A 15,390-nucleotide genomic window follows, 5' to 3' on the forward strand; every position below is an offset into this window, starting at 1 on the left:
AGGAGTGAGGGGATCACTTCCAGAGCTCCCCGAGCTGCACGGGGGACCATGTGGCCCCCAGTGCAGGTCTGACGCCAGTGTCCCCCCTCGAGACCTGCTGGGCGTGAGGCCCGCCTCCTGCTGAAACAAGGCCTTTCTTTGCCTTTGACCCTTTTTGCACTGAAGCAGTAACGTGTATTTGACTGGAGACTTTCCTGGAGTTAAGGGCTTAAATTCTGTATACCCCAGGTGGATGTATTGGAGAGTTTAAGGAGGGTTTTGAGAGCAGGGGAAATGTTGGGGTGGGGTGGCGTGTATCTCCCATTATAAGCGTCTGCAGCTGGACTCGGTGGGCCTCTGCTGTTTTGCAATGTTGGAGAACTCGATACGTCGTCGTGTCACCTGACCTCACCTGTAACTTTGCCAGAGCTGTGTTGATGACCTTGACAACGGATGGACTTAGACCTTGCATCCTTAATTGAAGAGCTGCTTGCCGTGTGGCTGCAGGCTGCCACCTGCAAGGTGCGAGGCACGTGCTGCCTCCCGGGAACCAGGCTGTGGGTTTTGTGTTGCCTGGAGGGGTGCCAGCAGATTCCAAGTGTTTGTCCAGTAACGTGGGGGGCAGTATGTCAATATACTTTGTTCACACGAGTCATAGGCGATCTCCATTTACGCTTAGGATGTCGAGGTAGTAGAATTTGTCACAGTAATAACTGTGTCATGACAAGTCTGTGTGAATTCATAAAGGTGGTGTGGGGCGTGTTGATCATCAGATTCAAAGATTAACAGCATCTCCCTTTAAAGAGGACAGCGTAAAACTAGTTAAAACCTAGGTTTGAAGGTAAATAACCTGACTGATCTGTACCATTTTAGTACCAGTAGAGCAGTAAGTCCTCTGCTGAGCTTTTTAAGTTTAACCGAGTGCTTCTAAGTGACACTTGCAGTACGGACCACGTTTCCTGGGTGGGCGGGTCCGGGTCCCCCGCTCAGAGCTCTGCAGGCACCAGTGGCCGCGCTGTTTCTTGCGTGCTTGCTGTCGGTAGTCCTGAGGACGACCGGGCAGAAGGCTGGAGATCGACTGGTTCTGTTCCAGTTGCAACTGTGAAAACCAGCTCAGACTGTCAGTGTTCAGTGTAAAAGATAAAAGCCCCCTTTGAAGCACCTAAAAAAATAAGCTACCTAACGCACACCCATATATTCCGAGGATTTTGTTTGACCAAATTTCAAGGAAACTGCTGGAATCCCAAACACCGCGTTCCTCTTCTGTTTTCAGGCTTTCATGTCTGGGAGGCGGTCACCGTTGGCATCGCCTGTTGTGGTTTTTATGGTTTCTGCTGCTCCGCTGGCACTTTCTTCCCCAGATGACTTGTTTACACGCTTCTCTTCTCCTCTGCACACAGGTGGAAAGGATCGTCGACAAGAGGAAAAACAAGAAGGGGAAGACGGAGTACCTGGTTCGGTGGAAAGGCTACGGCAGCGAGGACGACACGTGGGAGCCGGAGCAGCACCTGGAGAACTGCGAGGAGTACATCCGCGACTTCCAGCGGCGCCACAGCGAGAGGCAGAGGGAGGGCGCGCTGCCCAGGGCCCCCCGGACCTCGCCCAACAGCGCGCGGAAGCAGGTCTCCAGGTCCACCAACAGCAGCTTCTCCAAGGCCTCCCCGAAGCCCCTCGTGATCGGCAAGGACCCCGAGTCCAGAAGCAGCGCCTTGTTTGCGGCCAGCCAGAAGTTCAGGAAGAACACGGCCCCGTCCCTGTCCACCCGCAAGAACATGGACCTCGCCAAGTCAGGGATAAAGATCCTGGTGCCCAAGAGCCCCATCAAGAGCAGGACCACGGTGGACGGCTTTCAGAGCGAGAGCCCCGAGAAACTGGACCCGGTCGAGCAGGCTCAGGAGGACACGGTGGCGCCGGAGGCGGCGGCCGAGAAGCCAGTGGGAGCTCTGCTGGGCCCCGGCGCCGAGCGGGCGCGGATGGGGAGCCGGCCCCGGATACACCCGCTGGTGCCTCCAGGGTCCGGCCCCGTGACTGCGGCCATGGCCTCGGGCTTAGCCGTGAACGGGAAAGGTGAGTGCCGGGGCAGCTCGAGGCCCGCCCGGGGATGCTCCCGGGTGGGGGCGCCCCCCCCCCCCCGGGGGCTGCTGCGGGCTCTGCTCTCGGCAGGTGCCGTCCACGGGGGCCTGGGGGCTTTCGCCAGCCTGCCCCTTCTTTACTTGGAGGCTTCGGCCTTGGCCTCTGAAGTCAGCCTGGGCTGTCTGTCTCATAACCGTCCACCCCTGCACCAGCACGTTGACTTGATTTAAACAGTGTCTCACTCTCAGTCATTTACGGGTTTTTTTACCGCTGGTTTCGTTCTGAAGCCACCTACATCAAGGCGTCTCTCAGGCCCCGGCTCTCATGCTCGGAGCCCGTCTGGCTTTTCTGAGTGTGACCAGTATTGATCATAGTCACGATCCTTGTTTTGCTGACCCCTCTCGATGACCAGAAATGCCTTTCACTGAGGGTCTCGTTGCTGAATGCAGCCTCGGGGACCTGGGCTTGTCTCTGAAACAGTCGACTGTTGGGATCTCTTTTTCAGAGGAGTCCATCAGCATGTTGGTGTTTTCTGTTTTATTTTCCCTGTTCCTGCCCCTGGGGGTCTGGTGGCCTCCCTGACCCTGAGACAGCACAGCTGGGACCAGCACGGGCGGCCTCCCTCCCTGCGCTTTGCTTTCCCCGTGCCGGGCTAGCCCCCCTGATTCTAGAAATCTGTCACACTGTCTCATGTGAACCATCCACAGCTTTCTAATTGGTCTCCCTGCTTCCTGCCTTTTGACAGTTCCATCCATTTTCTGTAATTCTTGGCCAGGAGGGGGGGTCCCCAGTCACCAGGCTGGTTGTACCACCATCCCCTTGGTCAGCAGCTGTGCCCAGCCCTGCCCTGCCCGCCCAGCTCCCTCTCCCCACGTCAGTGCCCCCTCCCCTCCGCCAGGACCTCTGTCCCCCTCCCTCCCTCACCTCGGGAGCTCCGCTGCTTCCTTCTGGTTCAAGGCCATCTGCTCTGTGTCCTCAGTCTCCCGGGCCCCGCCCTCCGCACTGCAGGGCTGTGGTCCTCTGCACCTGTGTGCATCTCCCTCAGCCCCCACTTAGCAGGATAATAGGAGGCAAGGCTGGGTGATGTCGGCTTGTGGGGGCTCTCTTCCTCCAGTGAGATGTGCCCCTGAGACGCCGCTCTGGCTCTCCTGCTGTGCTGCCTCCACAGACTTGGTCTTGGGCCCGTGTCGCACTGAGGGGGATGGTTCCTGAAGTTTGGGTTTCCCTTTGCACGGCCCTGGCCCCCCTGCCAATGTCCCCAGTTGTCACTTTGCCCGGACACTGCTGTTCATCGCGGCTCCTGGCCTTCACCTGCAGCTCATGCGAGCAGACTTAGCACGTGGCCCACCTGCTCTGGGCACAGCTCCCTCTGACCTTATCCCAGGAAGGCCCATGGAGGCTCAGGAGAGACTTGACCGTCGTCTAATAGCAGGCTCTGTTTCACAGCCAGGGAAGTTGAGTGCAGGGAGGCCGTGATGTTTCTCACTTCTCACTGTTGCTGGCCGCCTCCAGTAGGTAGAGAAATACCTTCTTTAGGGATAACTGCGGGCCAGGCCCCTGGGGGCCCTGGTGCTGCAAACAGACTGCAGCCCGCAGGCCAACCCTGTGTGGCCTGTTTCCAAGTGGCCCGTAAGCTAAGGATGGTTTGCACGTTTCCGAAGTTTGAAAAAAATCAAGAGGGGTACTACTCCGTGACACGTGGAAATATAAGACATTCAGATTTCTGTTCCGTAAAGAAAGTGTTATTGGAACCCGGTCTCCTTTGTTGGTTCACGTACGGCCTGTGGCTGCTTTCCAGCCGCTGGGACAGAGTTGGGTCACCGTGACAGAGGGCTGTAGCCTGCAGAGCTGAAGATTGACAGTTGGCTCTTAGCAGAAAAAGTTTGCCAACCCCTGCTCTAGGAAGCCACAGTCCTGGGGCAGGACTGGAGGGGGCGGTAAGGGGTACAGAAGGCCCTGTGGTTCCCCTCTGTCCACAAAGCTTGTCGGTGCTCATGATCTTCAAAACTCTGACCCGTGAGTTTCCACGTCTGCACTTAGCACAGCTCCGCAGGGCTGGCTGCCCTCGGCAAAAGCCTTCCGTTTTATATATAAGGAAGGTCAAGGCTTCTATTTAAATAAGGAGTTGGTGACTTTCTTTTTTATGACTCTTACCATTTCAAAAAGTCTTTGGTGTCTCTAAGGGTGACTGTGGGGAGGACCACGAGGGACATTAAGGGTAAAGTCTTTAATGATTCTCTCTCGTTCTGTGGACTTCAGTGGGCTAGGGTGGCGGTAACAGATTTCCAGCCCCTGTGACCGCCCTTCTCTCCTGGCCCCGAGTCCAGGGTTGAGAATCTGCTCCCCACTCAGATGAGGGGACGACCGGCAGCCCCCAGGAGTGTTTTTAGGGCAGTGGTGGGGACATCCCCACGGCTTGCAGATTAAGAGAAGAACCAGCACGTCCTCTCTGAACGCAGGGCCGTGGCGGACGCAGTGGTGCCCGGACAGCTCGGCACCGCAGACGCCCAGCCAGATCAGCGGGCACCTTTGCTTCCCTCCCCCACCCTGTAGAGGACGCTTTTGTTCTTCCCCCACTGGAGTGTGGTCTTGCGGCGCCCGGAGCAGGGCCTTTGTGTGGCGGGGGCTCCGAGGCTGCTGGTGCTGGGATGCAGGTACACGGATGCTCGATGCTCGGTGCTCGCTGGAGAGGAGGCCGTAACGCACCCTCTGTGGCCTGCTCACTGGGCCACACTACATGGGCAGGAAGGGGCAGGAAGGGGCAGGGCTTGCTACTGAACTGACAGCGCACAAGGGCCACAGGAATGCTCCAGGAAGCCCCCTGGTCACCCTCAGCCTTCTCCTCCTGAGCAGAGCGGGGCTGAGGCCCTGCTGGCTGGTCGGTCCAGGTGCATTTCTGCCTCTCACGTTCACTTTAGAGCCACACGGATTTGTTTTTCTAAAATGAATTGAAGCAGCTCCTTGGGGCGTCACCGGGAAATGAACCGTCATCTCCTGTTCAAAACATTAATCGTGTTGGGATATTTTTGCCACCAAGTGCAACAAATATTTAATGTCTGTTACCCAGAAGAGTGAATGTTTCTGGAGAATTTTCTCGCGCGCGCGCGCACGCACGCACGCACGCACGCACACACACACAGTGACTTTTACAGAATAACCATATGTGTGTGTTGGTGTTTAACTGTTTTCAGTAGGAAACAGAGATTGGAAAAATGACTATATGTTCAGAAATATTAAAAATTTTAAATTCAGGCAATGCAGCTGCCTGCTCTTTTTATTAATAAGTAAATGATAATGTTTTCGTGCTCTTTTAATCGCCTGATAAATTAATCCCACCAAAGAAGCAATTGCTTTTAAAAGTTGAATTATCATTACTTTGTTCTTTCCTGAATTCAAATATATAATTGATCACCATTCCACACGTATGACATTTGAGAAAATGCTATTAGCGAACTTTTTCCTTTTTCTTTTTTTTTTGAAGTGTGGTTGATTTATAGTATGTTTCTGGTGTACAGCATAATGATTCAGTTATGTGTGTACATGTATATTCCTTTTCCTTATAGGTTATTATAAGATATTGGATCTTTAATCCACAACTAAATTGTATTTGTTATTTTTTTAGGTTCTTATCGTTAAATAGATTTAGTTCCTATGCTTTCCTGACATTTTGATTTAAAATTGTCTTTAGGCATCTGTAAATTATTTTTAATAAATATTATAATTAAAAATTTTAAATCACCAGAAACATAAAATAATTAAAACATCTCGAAGGAAAAAGGAAGAATAAAAGCCCCCACCCCGCCCCACCTCCTCTGCTAACAGCTTTTTCCTTCCAGAAGTTGTAACAAACATGCGCATCTTCTGAATATGTCGGTGGGCTCGCAGTTGTCGTGTGGTCCCACCACTTAGGTCTCTGGTCTTATTTGGGAGTACTTTCGCATCCACAGGAATGGCCCCGCTCTGTTTAACAGGTGCGGCTGGCGTCTCACCCCACCTGCTGCTGGTGATTCCGTGTCAGTGCTTCTCAGCAGGGGCGCCGTGGCGTTTGGGCCTGACGCGCCCCTGGTTTGGCATCCCGGGCCCCGCCCTCAGGGTGCTAGAGTGGCCTCAGGCTGGCGACCTGTCACAGCGTCTCTGGTTCCCGTCCGCCTGCACACCCGCGTCTCTGCAGGCGCCCGGGTCTGAGAGCATCCTTTGGGTGAGCACCGCAGCTGCAGACAGTGTGAGTATTTTCCTTGTAAATGAATATGTTTCACTGATGTTAACGGAAGTAATAATGTGCCTCCTGTCGTAAGCACAAGTAATCTGTAAATACTGTGAGTTTCTACACAGGTAATTTAGAAGTACGTTGAGCAAAATAGGGAAGGTGACCATTACCTCCTCCCCTCGGTACTGTTTACGTCCCCAGACGGGACATGAATGGTCTGTCATTGCAGGCTTCTTTCTGTGTGTTCATACTCTTCGATACGGGACCATACCACATAAATCTTCTTGGATTTGTCTTTTCATTTGACATCAGATCCTGGAGAACTTTCTAAGACTCTCCCATCTCTGCCTCACTCCTTTGGAAGCTGTAAGCTTGATTTTTGTATTTTTGACAATGATTTCAGACGTACGGAGAAGTTGAAAGACCAGAACAAGAAACCCCTACATCCACTTCTCCCACGTCCACCGATTATCTGTATTTTTCCCCATTTACTGCCCCCCGCCCTCCCTCCCCCGCGTGTGGGACCACACTCGTCTCTGGGTGTCTGAGCTCCTGTGAGCGCACGTGCGAAGCCCTCGCCGATTCCTGGTTCTCCTGGCCCCCGCGCAGGGGCTGGGACTTCCATGCCACGGGTTAGAGTGAAGGGGCTGTCTGGTCTCTGCCTTAAGGGGTTTTACAACAGTGTAATGAGAAAGCCTCAAATTAATTTCCATCAATTTTATGGTCCCTGCTCAGTTTTGAAACAAAGTGTATTATTAACTTGGAGTTTTATAATTTAAAAAGAACGCAGGTTCCTTAGGTCATATGTTAGAAAAGCATCTTTCCGACTACAGCTCCTGCTCCTCCTGCACTTTGTAACTGACTGGTACCAGGGCCGAAGAGGAAGCATCACATGTGCAGGTGAAATCCTTCTGTAAAGTGTTCGCTCTTGTCAGTGCCAACCGGTGGGAGCAGAACACCTGTCACGCGTCCCCCTCATCTTCTGCATCCCCTGTTTGTTGCTGTCACCTGCGGCAGGGTACCAGTCTTCCAGAATATTCCTCCAGGGACATCCTGGACCTCAGGGATGAGAGCAGCTCTGTATGGACAGAGCACAGCCATCCAGGCTCACCTCCAAGCCTGCTGTCACGTTGTCTCTTCTGTCCCGAGTTCTCCGAGGTGCTCCTTCCTCCGTCAGGGCCTGCGTGTGTTAAGGGCGAGGCTGGTTGTGAAGGGAAGGCGATTTGGTGAAAGCCACTCAGCAGACCTGGGGGGACAGTCGGGTCCACATTAGAACCTACTCGTGACTCCTGTTTAGTTCTTCCGTGTCCCACTCTATTGAAAATTAATAGAAAATTGTTGTATCTGCAAAACCGAGCTAAAGAATGCATTCGGCATCGGCAGACAGGCGGCGGTGACAGCGCTCCCTGCAGAGGTGCTGGGCGCGGCGGGAGAAGCCTCCGGGTCCTGTCCCCCTGGGAGGCGGTTCGGGGGCTGGGCTCGCCTTGCCTCGCCTCGCCCGTTCTCTGTGGCTGGGCCCCCAGACCTGGAGCCGGGTGTGCTGGGGTCACTGCCCTTGGCTTCGGGCACGGTGTTTGGCTCCTGATGATCTGTCCTTGGTGACCTCTGAGTTTCTGAAGTGGATTTTCCTCTGGTCTGAAGGCATGTTGTAAACCGTGCCTTTAGTTTCTGATTGAATACATTCCCTGCTGACGGTCAGCTGCCGCCGCTCAGGAGAGACGGAAGCTCGGTGCCTCCTCGTCACGTGCCCAGTGAGCACCTCCTGTGTGCCAGGCTCCGTGCTGGGAGCTGAGAACTCGGAGCTGGATGACACACAGCCCGAGACTGCTGGGCGCCGGGGAGGAGCTCTCTTGTCTGACCCCAGGGCCCCGGTGAGTGGTTGGCCGGGTCCAGGGTGTGTGGAGCCAGACCGCGGCGCGGGGCTCAGCCCTGGGCTCCCAGGCCGCGCTCCCTACGGCGGGCGCCGTCTGCCAGACCATCAAGGAGGTTACAATCAACTCGTCCTTGTGCAGACTCACTCTCGCTGGAATGATGGCTTCTAATGAGAGAAACTCATAAAACATACAATTCTCATACAGTAAGTACCCGCCTCGCCTAGTGATAAGAATCTGACTTGATCGCCTCTCAGTCCCGGACCGTGAATGGAATCTGCCGAGACATGCAGAAGAAGAAATGCGAAGAAAGCAGTTAACGTCTCAACCTCCAACGAACCTTCTCTTCTGGGTGTTTTCCGAGCGCCGCGCTGGCTCCTCAGGGCGGTGGGTTTGCTGCTTGCGCTTCATTCACCAGGCCGCCACCACCCGCCTCTGGGCAGAGGGCGCTCTGTAGTCAGGTTTGTTCATGGTAACACCTGGTCTGCCCTCCCTGCTTCATTATTTAAGAGTTGTTTGTGCTTAAAAATGCTTTTTCAGTGGGAACATACTAAGTTCTCAAAACGATGGAAGACTGCCCCCTTCCCGCCCGGTCATCTCAATCCCGGTCACCTCTAACTCCTGTCCGCAGGAGCGGTTTACTTAGGAGCGGTTAGCAGGCGGAGAGGCATGTGCGGTCAGGAGGAAGGACGGGAATGACTTAGTGTCTCCTCACACGGCTGCAGGTGGTACCTAGGACCGTCCCGGCCACTGGGGATGCAGCCGTGGGCTCGGTGTGGCTCCCCCCGCCTGCCCGCCCCATAGTCCACACGGTAGAATAGAGACATTTTGTCACCAGCAGACCACCTCAGTCCCCGTGTCATTGACGGCACCACGGCATCAGTGCTCCTGTCCTCGGGTGCAGCCTTTGGGGTAACCACCATCCTCGCCAGACCAAGATGTACCCCACCTACCCCCAGTGCTACCTGGAGGGCGGTTCCAGAAATGACTGTGCACCCCAGTCTTACTGGCGCTGAGTTTACGTGAGTTTGTGTGGTGGGTTCTGTCCTCTCCAGCCCCGACGCTGGGTGAGGAATGTTAAGCCCACCGAGGAGTCCTGGCTGATCGAAGGCACTGTCCCCCGTGGCGAGGTCAGTCCCAGCTGAGTACTCGGGATCCAGTGTGAGTGTGGGTGCTGCCTCTCCCCAGCCCCTAAGACAGGCCTGGTTTGCCCCCAAGGAGGGTAGTGTCTCAGTGCCTCTTCTGCGGTGACGTGCTTGGTCCTGGGGACGGGTGTGGTTGGGGGCAGTCTGTATGGGGGTGAATCCCTGCATTACTTGTAGGTAATCACAGGGAGTTATACCGTTTGCTTTTGAGAACTGAATCAGTGACGCCTTCGGCTCCGTCTGGGTGGGGAGTGACGGCTGTGGAGCCCTGAGCCTCGTTTCACGTCCGCAGGCCCCTCACTTCCCCAGGGCTGGCTTCTGAGGTGCTGGACACCTAATGGTGGAGAACTTGCATCAGCTCACGGGGCCATTTCTAGTGTTAACTGCCATTGTCACAATTCCTGTGACTCTACAAGGATTAGAGCTTTTAAAAAAAAAAAAAAAATTGCTGGTTCTAGTTAAATCGTAAGTCACACAGTGAGATGCGGTGCGTGGGGAGGTGTGCCCCGTCTTCACTGAGCTGCGTGTCGGTCCTGGAGGGCGGCTTTGCATCTCACCCAGTAAGTGCCACACAGGTGTGCGACGTGACTGGTACTAACTGTGACGCACGTTGTTACCTGGAGCCCTGAGTGGACAGGGGTGATTCTTCATCTTGCTGATCCGGTTGTAAATTGCGTATCCCTCTTAGCCCCTTATTGTCGCGTTTTCTTCCTTGGATGACGCTCTCAGCCGAGCCTGGCGGCTTTTTCCTGTACTACTGAGAGTTAAATGGCCCTGGCTTTGTGGGAACACTGTGCAGCATACGTGAACGTTGTCAGCGTTATTTCGGAAGCTCGTGCTGTTTCATTACCGTGTCGCCGGAGCTGTGACCAGGCCGTCCGCACACCACCTCCGGTCTCACAGGCCGCAGCACAGGTGTGGGGCCATGGGTCGCAGGACCGGCCTTGGAACGTGGGATGTCTTATCCGGAGTGTGACTTCAGCTGCAGCATTTCCAGGGCCTGGCATTCAGGCTGTCTTAGGGGCTTGAGAGGGAGAAAGGGAAGCAATCTCCCTTTCCGTCAGAAGTTTGATCCTGTGCTGTGGCCTTGCAGACTAACCTCACTCAATGGGGTAAAACGTCTCGGTCTGCTTTCTGCTTTGTTTCGCCTTGTGTGGGGAATGGGGTTGTGCTTGCAAATTTCCCACCTGTGATGAAGCAGCCTGCTTTTCCCGGGGGGTTTCTCGTGTGTGTTGGGTGAGCAGGTTGACCTTGGGGTTCTTGCGTCCACACCCGCCTGGGGAGGGGCCACTGCTGTCTGCAGAGCTGCATTCGTCATCACGGATCAGATCCACGTTAGAAACTGGGGCTGAGTGGTCGGGTCATCCCTGAGCGCTGGGATGTCACCACGGTGTGCTGCTCCAGAGTGGGCCGTCGGAGCAGGCAGGAAGCGCCACGGCAGCCGTGTCTGTGACCCTGATTTGTCGGCGAGCTGGAAGAAGAGCCCCCATACAGCTCTGCTCTCACTGCTCAAACCGGATTTTAAAATCACTGTTACTTTTCACGTGGTATTTAGGTCCCTTAGCAAGTGTGGCTTTCGAGGTTTTGCTTTACATTTTGAGGGTCCGTGCCGAGGTCCATTTTCTGTCTCAGCCTCTGAGCAGCTCTTGTCCTCATCTGTGAAATGACGTGTTGGATTAAATGCTCTCTTTCTTCAGCATGTGATTCTGGTCTTTGTGAGGTGGGCGGCAGGTCTGTGGACGGCAGGTCTGTGGACGGCTCTGCCCTGAGCTCTGTGCTCCCCGCCCCTCCCCGGTGTCCGTGGTGGACAGGCGCGCCCCGCCCGCACGCGGGGAGCACCGTGAGCAGACGCTGCCGCGAGTCCCGCGGGTCTCAGCCCCGCCGCACGCTGTGCACACCTGGGCCCTGGCAGAGGGGGGCGCGGGCCTGCCTCATGATCGTGTGGAAACCAGTTCAGAATCGCAGCCTCGGGGGATCCTTGGTGACAGCCTGACTCTGCCCAGTGGGAAGGGGCACGCCACCGGCCCTGTGGGTGGTCACAGGGTGAAAGCAGACATTTCCCCTTGCCTCTCCCCTCACAGACTGCATAGTGCGGCCTTGGGCCCCAGTTTGAGAAACACTCGTCCGGACCAAAGCTGGATGCTCGTGTCAGCAGTCGGCTCTGGGGGACGCGGTTTGCTCAGCCTGCCACTCTGCAGACCAAGCTGGCTGCCCAGCAACGGCAGACCGGCCCCGGGCTCCCAGCCGCTGTCCCCGTGTGGCCCAGCTCCGCCTGGTTTCAGGGCATCTCTCCCTGAGGTGGCCTGTGAACAGCAGGCTGGAGGGACGGGTCAGCTGGCCTCCGGCCTTGCCTCTCCAAGGACCTGGGCCCAGTGTTCTTAAGCTTAAAACCTTCTGCTGCTTTGAAGTCCTATAAGGACAGTGCCCGGCCTGTGAGGTTGCCCCTGTCTGTCTTTTTCTCCCCTCCATCCTTGAAAGAATGAAACTTTAATTCCCATCGGGGCCGCCAGGTGGTCCTTAGACGTCTTGAGTCACTAAACCCTCCGGCAGGCAGCGTTTCACACCCACATGGAGGTGTGCTGTGCGCCCTTAACTACCCCGGCGACGCGTACTCACTGGGGGGTCACCCTTCCTTTCCTTTCTTTCTTTTCAGCACTGACATTGTGTGGTAATGTGCCCCCTACACCTGCCTTCCCGAGGAGGGAAGCCCACCCCCGCACTTAACTGTAGGTGCCTGGATTTTCAGGCCAGCACGCACAGTGCCAGCCCCGCCCTCTGAGGAGCTCGTGCTATATTTTAACCCTCCTGGCACTGGCATTCACGAGATCGTGAAGGAGCAGTGACGGGGGAAGCGGGTGGGAGTGAGGTGCACCTTTATTTTCCTGTCTCCAAGCTCTTAGCACCATACCTGACTCCTCTCACCGCAGAGAATTAAGCGCTGTGTGTCAGACCTGACAATGACATAGATACAAACACGCATCTCAGCGTTGTTGATGTGTACTTTCACTTACAGTTGACCCTTGAACACCACGGGGGCAGGAGCACCAGCCCTCTGCATGGCTGGAAATCCATGTAGGACTTACGCTCGGCCCTGGGTCCCCGGTTCCTCCACGTCGCATTTACTGCTGAGAAAATCTGCGTCTTAGTGGCCCAGAGCAGCTCAGACCGTGTTGTTCAAGGGTCAGCTCTATTTACTTTTTAGTTTAAATTTATTGAATTTAATAATTTAATACGATCTCTGTACAATACTCGGCTCCCCTGTTGAGCCTGGAAGTTGTCGCCGACAGTAGGGAACAGTGTAGCTGGGTCCAATCTGGATTTGGTCCATGGTCGCTGGTTTGCAGACCCCTGGACTAGCCTGTTGGCTGGTCATCATGTTCTCTCCTTCCATGTCCTCCCCACCCCTGCACCTTTGGGGGCACAATTTGGCGTCCCAGAGTGAGGGCCCTGACCTCTGACCTTGGAAGTGCCCTAGACTCCCCTTCACTGCAGTCCCCTGCCTGCACAAACAAGCCGTGCTGATACTCCAGGGGCGGCTTCTCAGTGATCTGAGATACTCTCTCTGTGTTCTGAGCCCCCAGGCCCTGCGTACTCTGTGCACTGTCCTCGGTGCCATCTCTTTGTTGGGGGTGTTGTACGGGCCTTTCCCAGCCTGTGGTTGATTTTTTATTCTCTGACGGTCTTCTGGTGAACACAAGTTCTTCATTTAATGTACTCCAACGGATCCATATTTTCCTTCTTTTGCTTTTTGGGCCCTTTAAGCGAATTTCTTAAATCTCCAAAGTGCTCTCGCACGTTCCCTCCTAGAAGCTCTCCCACGAACATCTCTCGTTTGCCTTGGCCAGTGCGTAACCGGCAAGTTTTATACCACTTGGGCGCTGCTGCCCACCTGCGGTGTAAACCCGGGGGGAGGACGTCCCCCACCAGTCAAGCCTTCAAGATACTGCAGTTAAGACAGCGTGGGACCCGCAGGCCAGGATGTGGAAGCAACCCGAGTGCCCCTCAGCAGACGACTGGACAGAGCCGACAAGAGGTACACTCACGCATGTGCACACGCACATGCACGCACACGCACGCACACTGGAGTACTAAGCCAGAGAAAAGAACCAAGTCTCGCCCCTTGAGGCGGCATGAGTAGACCTGGGGGGTATTGTGCTAAGTGAAGTAAGTCAGACGGAGAAAGACAAATACTGTATGATTTTACTCATTTATGAAATATTTAAAAATATATAAACTAATGGACAAAACAGAAACACACAGTGAAAACAGATTGGGGGGTTCCCAGAGGGCAGGGGGTGGGGGGGTAAAGGGGGGTAACTGTGGTCACAGATGGAGGCTGTGGACCTTGGTGGCGAGCACGCTGCCGTGTGTGCAGAAGTCACACTGATGCTGCACTCGTGAGACTTACATAACATCATAAACTAATGTTACCTCAATTTAAAAAAATACCTTAGGGCTCTTTTTAAATTACTCTTTGTTTCTAATTCTAGAGTTATAAATGATAGACGTATTTGTTCCTGAAACTCTGTCTTTTTAAACATCCCCCTTCAGCGATGATGTCCGGTGAGGCGCATTCTCGTGCTTTGCTTTAGTTCTTCTGACATTCTTTCCTTTAATTCTTGACCATGTTTGAACCAGCCGGTCACAGTCCGCGGTGCAGTCCAGCGTCTGGCCCCTCGGTGACGGTTCGTGTTGATGGCTCTTTCCCCGCATCGGGGGGTTGTTCCTTCTTGTGTCTTTGTGTGTCCTCTGAGTTGTTGTTGAAAACGAGACTTTTAAAATAATGTGGCAACTCTGGAAATCAGATTCTCCCCTCTCCCAGGGGTTTGTTGCTGTTTCTAGCTTGAACAGTTGACTTTTCTTACAGTTTCTGGTCTTTGCTGCAGACCCTGTCACGTGCACCGCGGTTACTGTGATGTCCCTGCGTGCAAGGACGGCTGTTGGGTCGTCTCCGAGTCTGGTTCTGCTGCTGGCCTTGTTTCTTGACAATGAGTTGTACCTTTTCCTCGATCTTGGTGTGTTTCATAATGACTGGGTGGTGTTCCACCGTGTACACACACCACAGCTTCTTTATCCAGCCATCTACACACGGACACTGAGCTTGCTTCCGTGTCTTGGCTGTTGTAAATAGTGCTGCTGTGAACATTGGGGTGCAGGTGTCTTTCCGAATTAGAACTCCCTCCGGATATATGCCCAGGGTCGGGATTGCTGGACCACAGGGTAACTCCATTTTTAGTTTTTAAAGGAATCTCCATACTGAAAAACTGGTTGGTTCTTAAAGTCAAGATAAACATGAAGAAAAGTACTGAGAGAATTCAGTCCTGTGTCAAATAAGATAGAGTCACTTCTGCAGGAAATAAAGCCTTTGTAGATATGATTACATAGCAAGTTCCACCGCTGAAGGAGCATGCCCCGCGGGGGTTACTGGTAGCCTTCTGTTCTTGTTTTTCTGGTTAATCCATCCTAGTCTCGGCACTAAAGGAGGGTGTGAGTCTGATTATTTTCTGTTCCTTTTTTGGATGACCTAGGCTGAAGATTTTTGCTGTTGTTTTCCTTACCAATATTCAAAGCTACTGATAAGGGAGATAAAAGGCACTGAATTTGAACTTCCACCTGTCTTGCTGGATTTACTTTAGGAACTTACCCTGTTGAGACTGATAGGATTTTTGATGCTAGTGATTTCTTTAAGTTTGTCATAAGTAAAACTAAACTTAATAGCTTGAATTTGTATCTATAATGAAAGCGATCGTGCTTGAATAAAGTTTCCCATTAACTTCGTGAAATAATACACTTCGTTTGTAAGGATTTCCATTTCCTCGGCATTCTTGACTTTCCTTCTGAAATGCTGGTGCCAGTAGCTTTGTAACTGCGTTTCTGCCATTCGTGTTGAAGAACTGAGTCCTTTGGCCCCCCAGGGACCCGTGCTTCTCGGGGTCTAGGAATCCAGCTTCCCTCGGGGATGGTGCTCTGTGAGGAGCCAGCTCAGCTCAAAGTGGAGACTGAAGCTGACAGAGGCTCTAACACGTACAGCAGGGCTGCAGAGGACTGACCTCTATGCCCGGAAACTCCAGAACCCAGCCAAGGACTCCTGATGGTCTCTGGTCGCGCCCTGAAC

General features: G+C 53.8%; 1 protein-coding gene across 1 annotated transcript in view; it reads left to right on the forward strand.

Annotated features, from left to right (window-relative positions):
- The window catches only part of CDYL (chromodomain Y like), a 101,056-nt gene that overhangs the window by 64,663 nt on the left and 21,003 nt on the right, over positions 1 to 15,390 (forward strand). Inside the window, 1 exon segment of the mRNA XM_032462432.1 lies at positions 1,380 to 2,046. Coding sequence (XP_032318323.1) covers positions 1,380 to 2,046 — 667 coding nt within the window.

This window comes from Camelus ferus, chromosome 20 (genome assembly GCF_009834535.1).
Source record: "Camelus ferus isolate YT-003-E chromosome 20, BCGSAC_Cfer_1.0, whole genome shotgun sequence".
Taxonomy (NCBI): Eukaryota; Metazoa; Chordata; class Mammalia; order Artiodactyla; family Camelidae; genus Camelus; species Camelus ferus.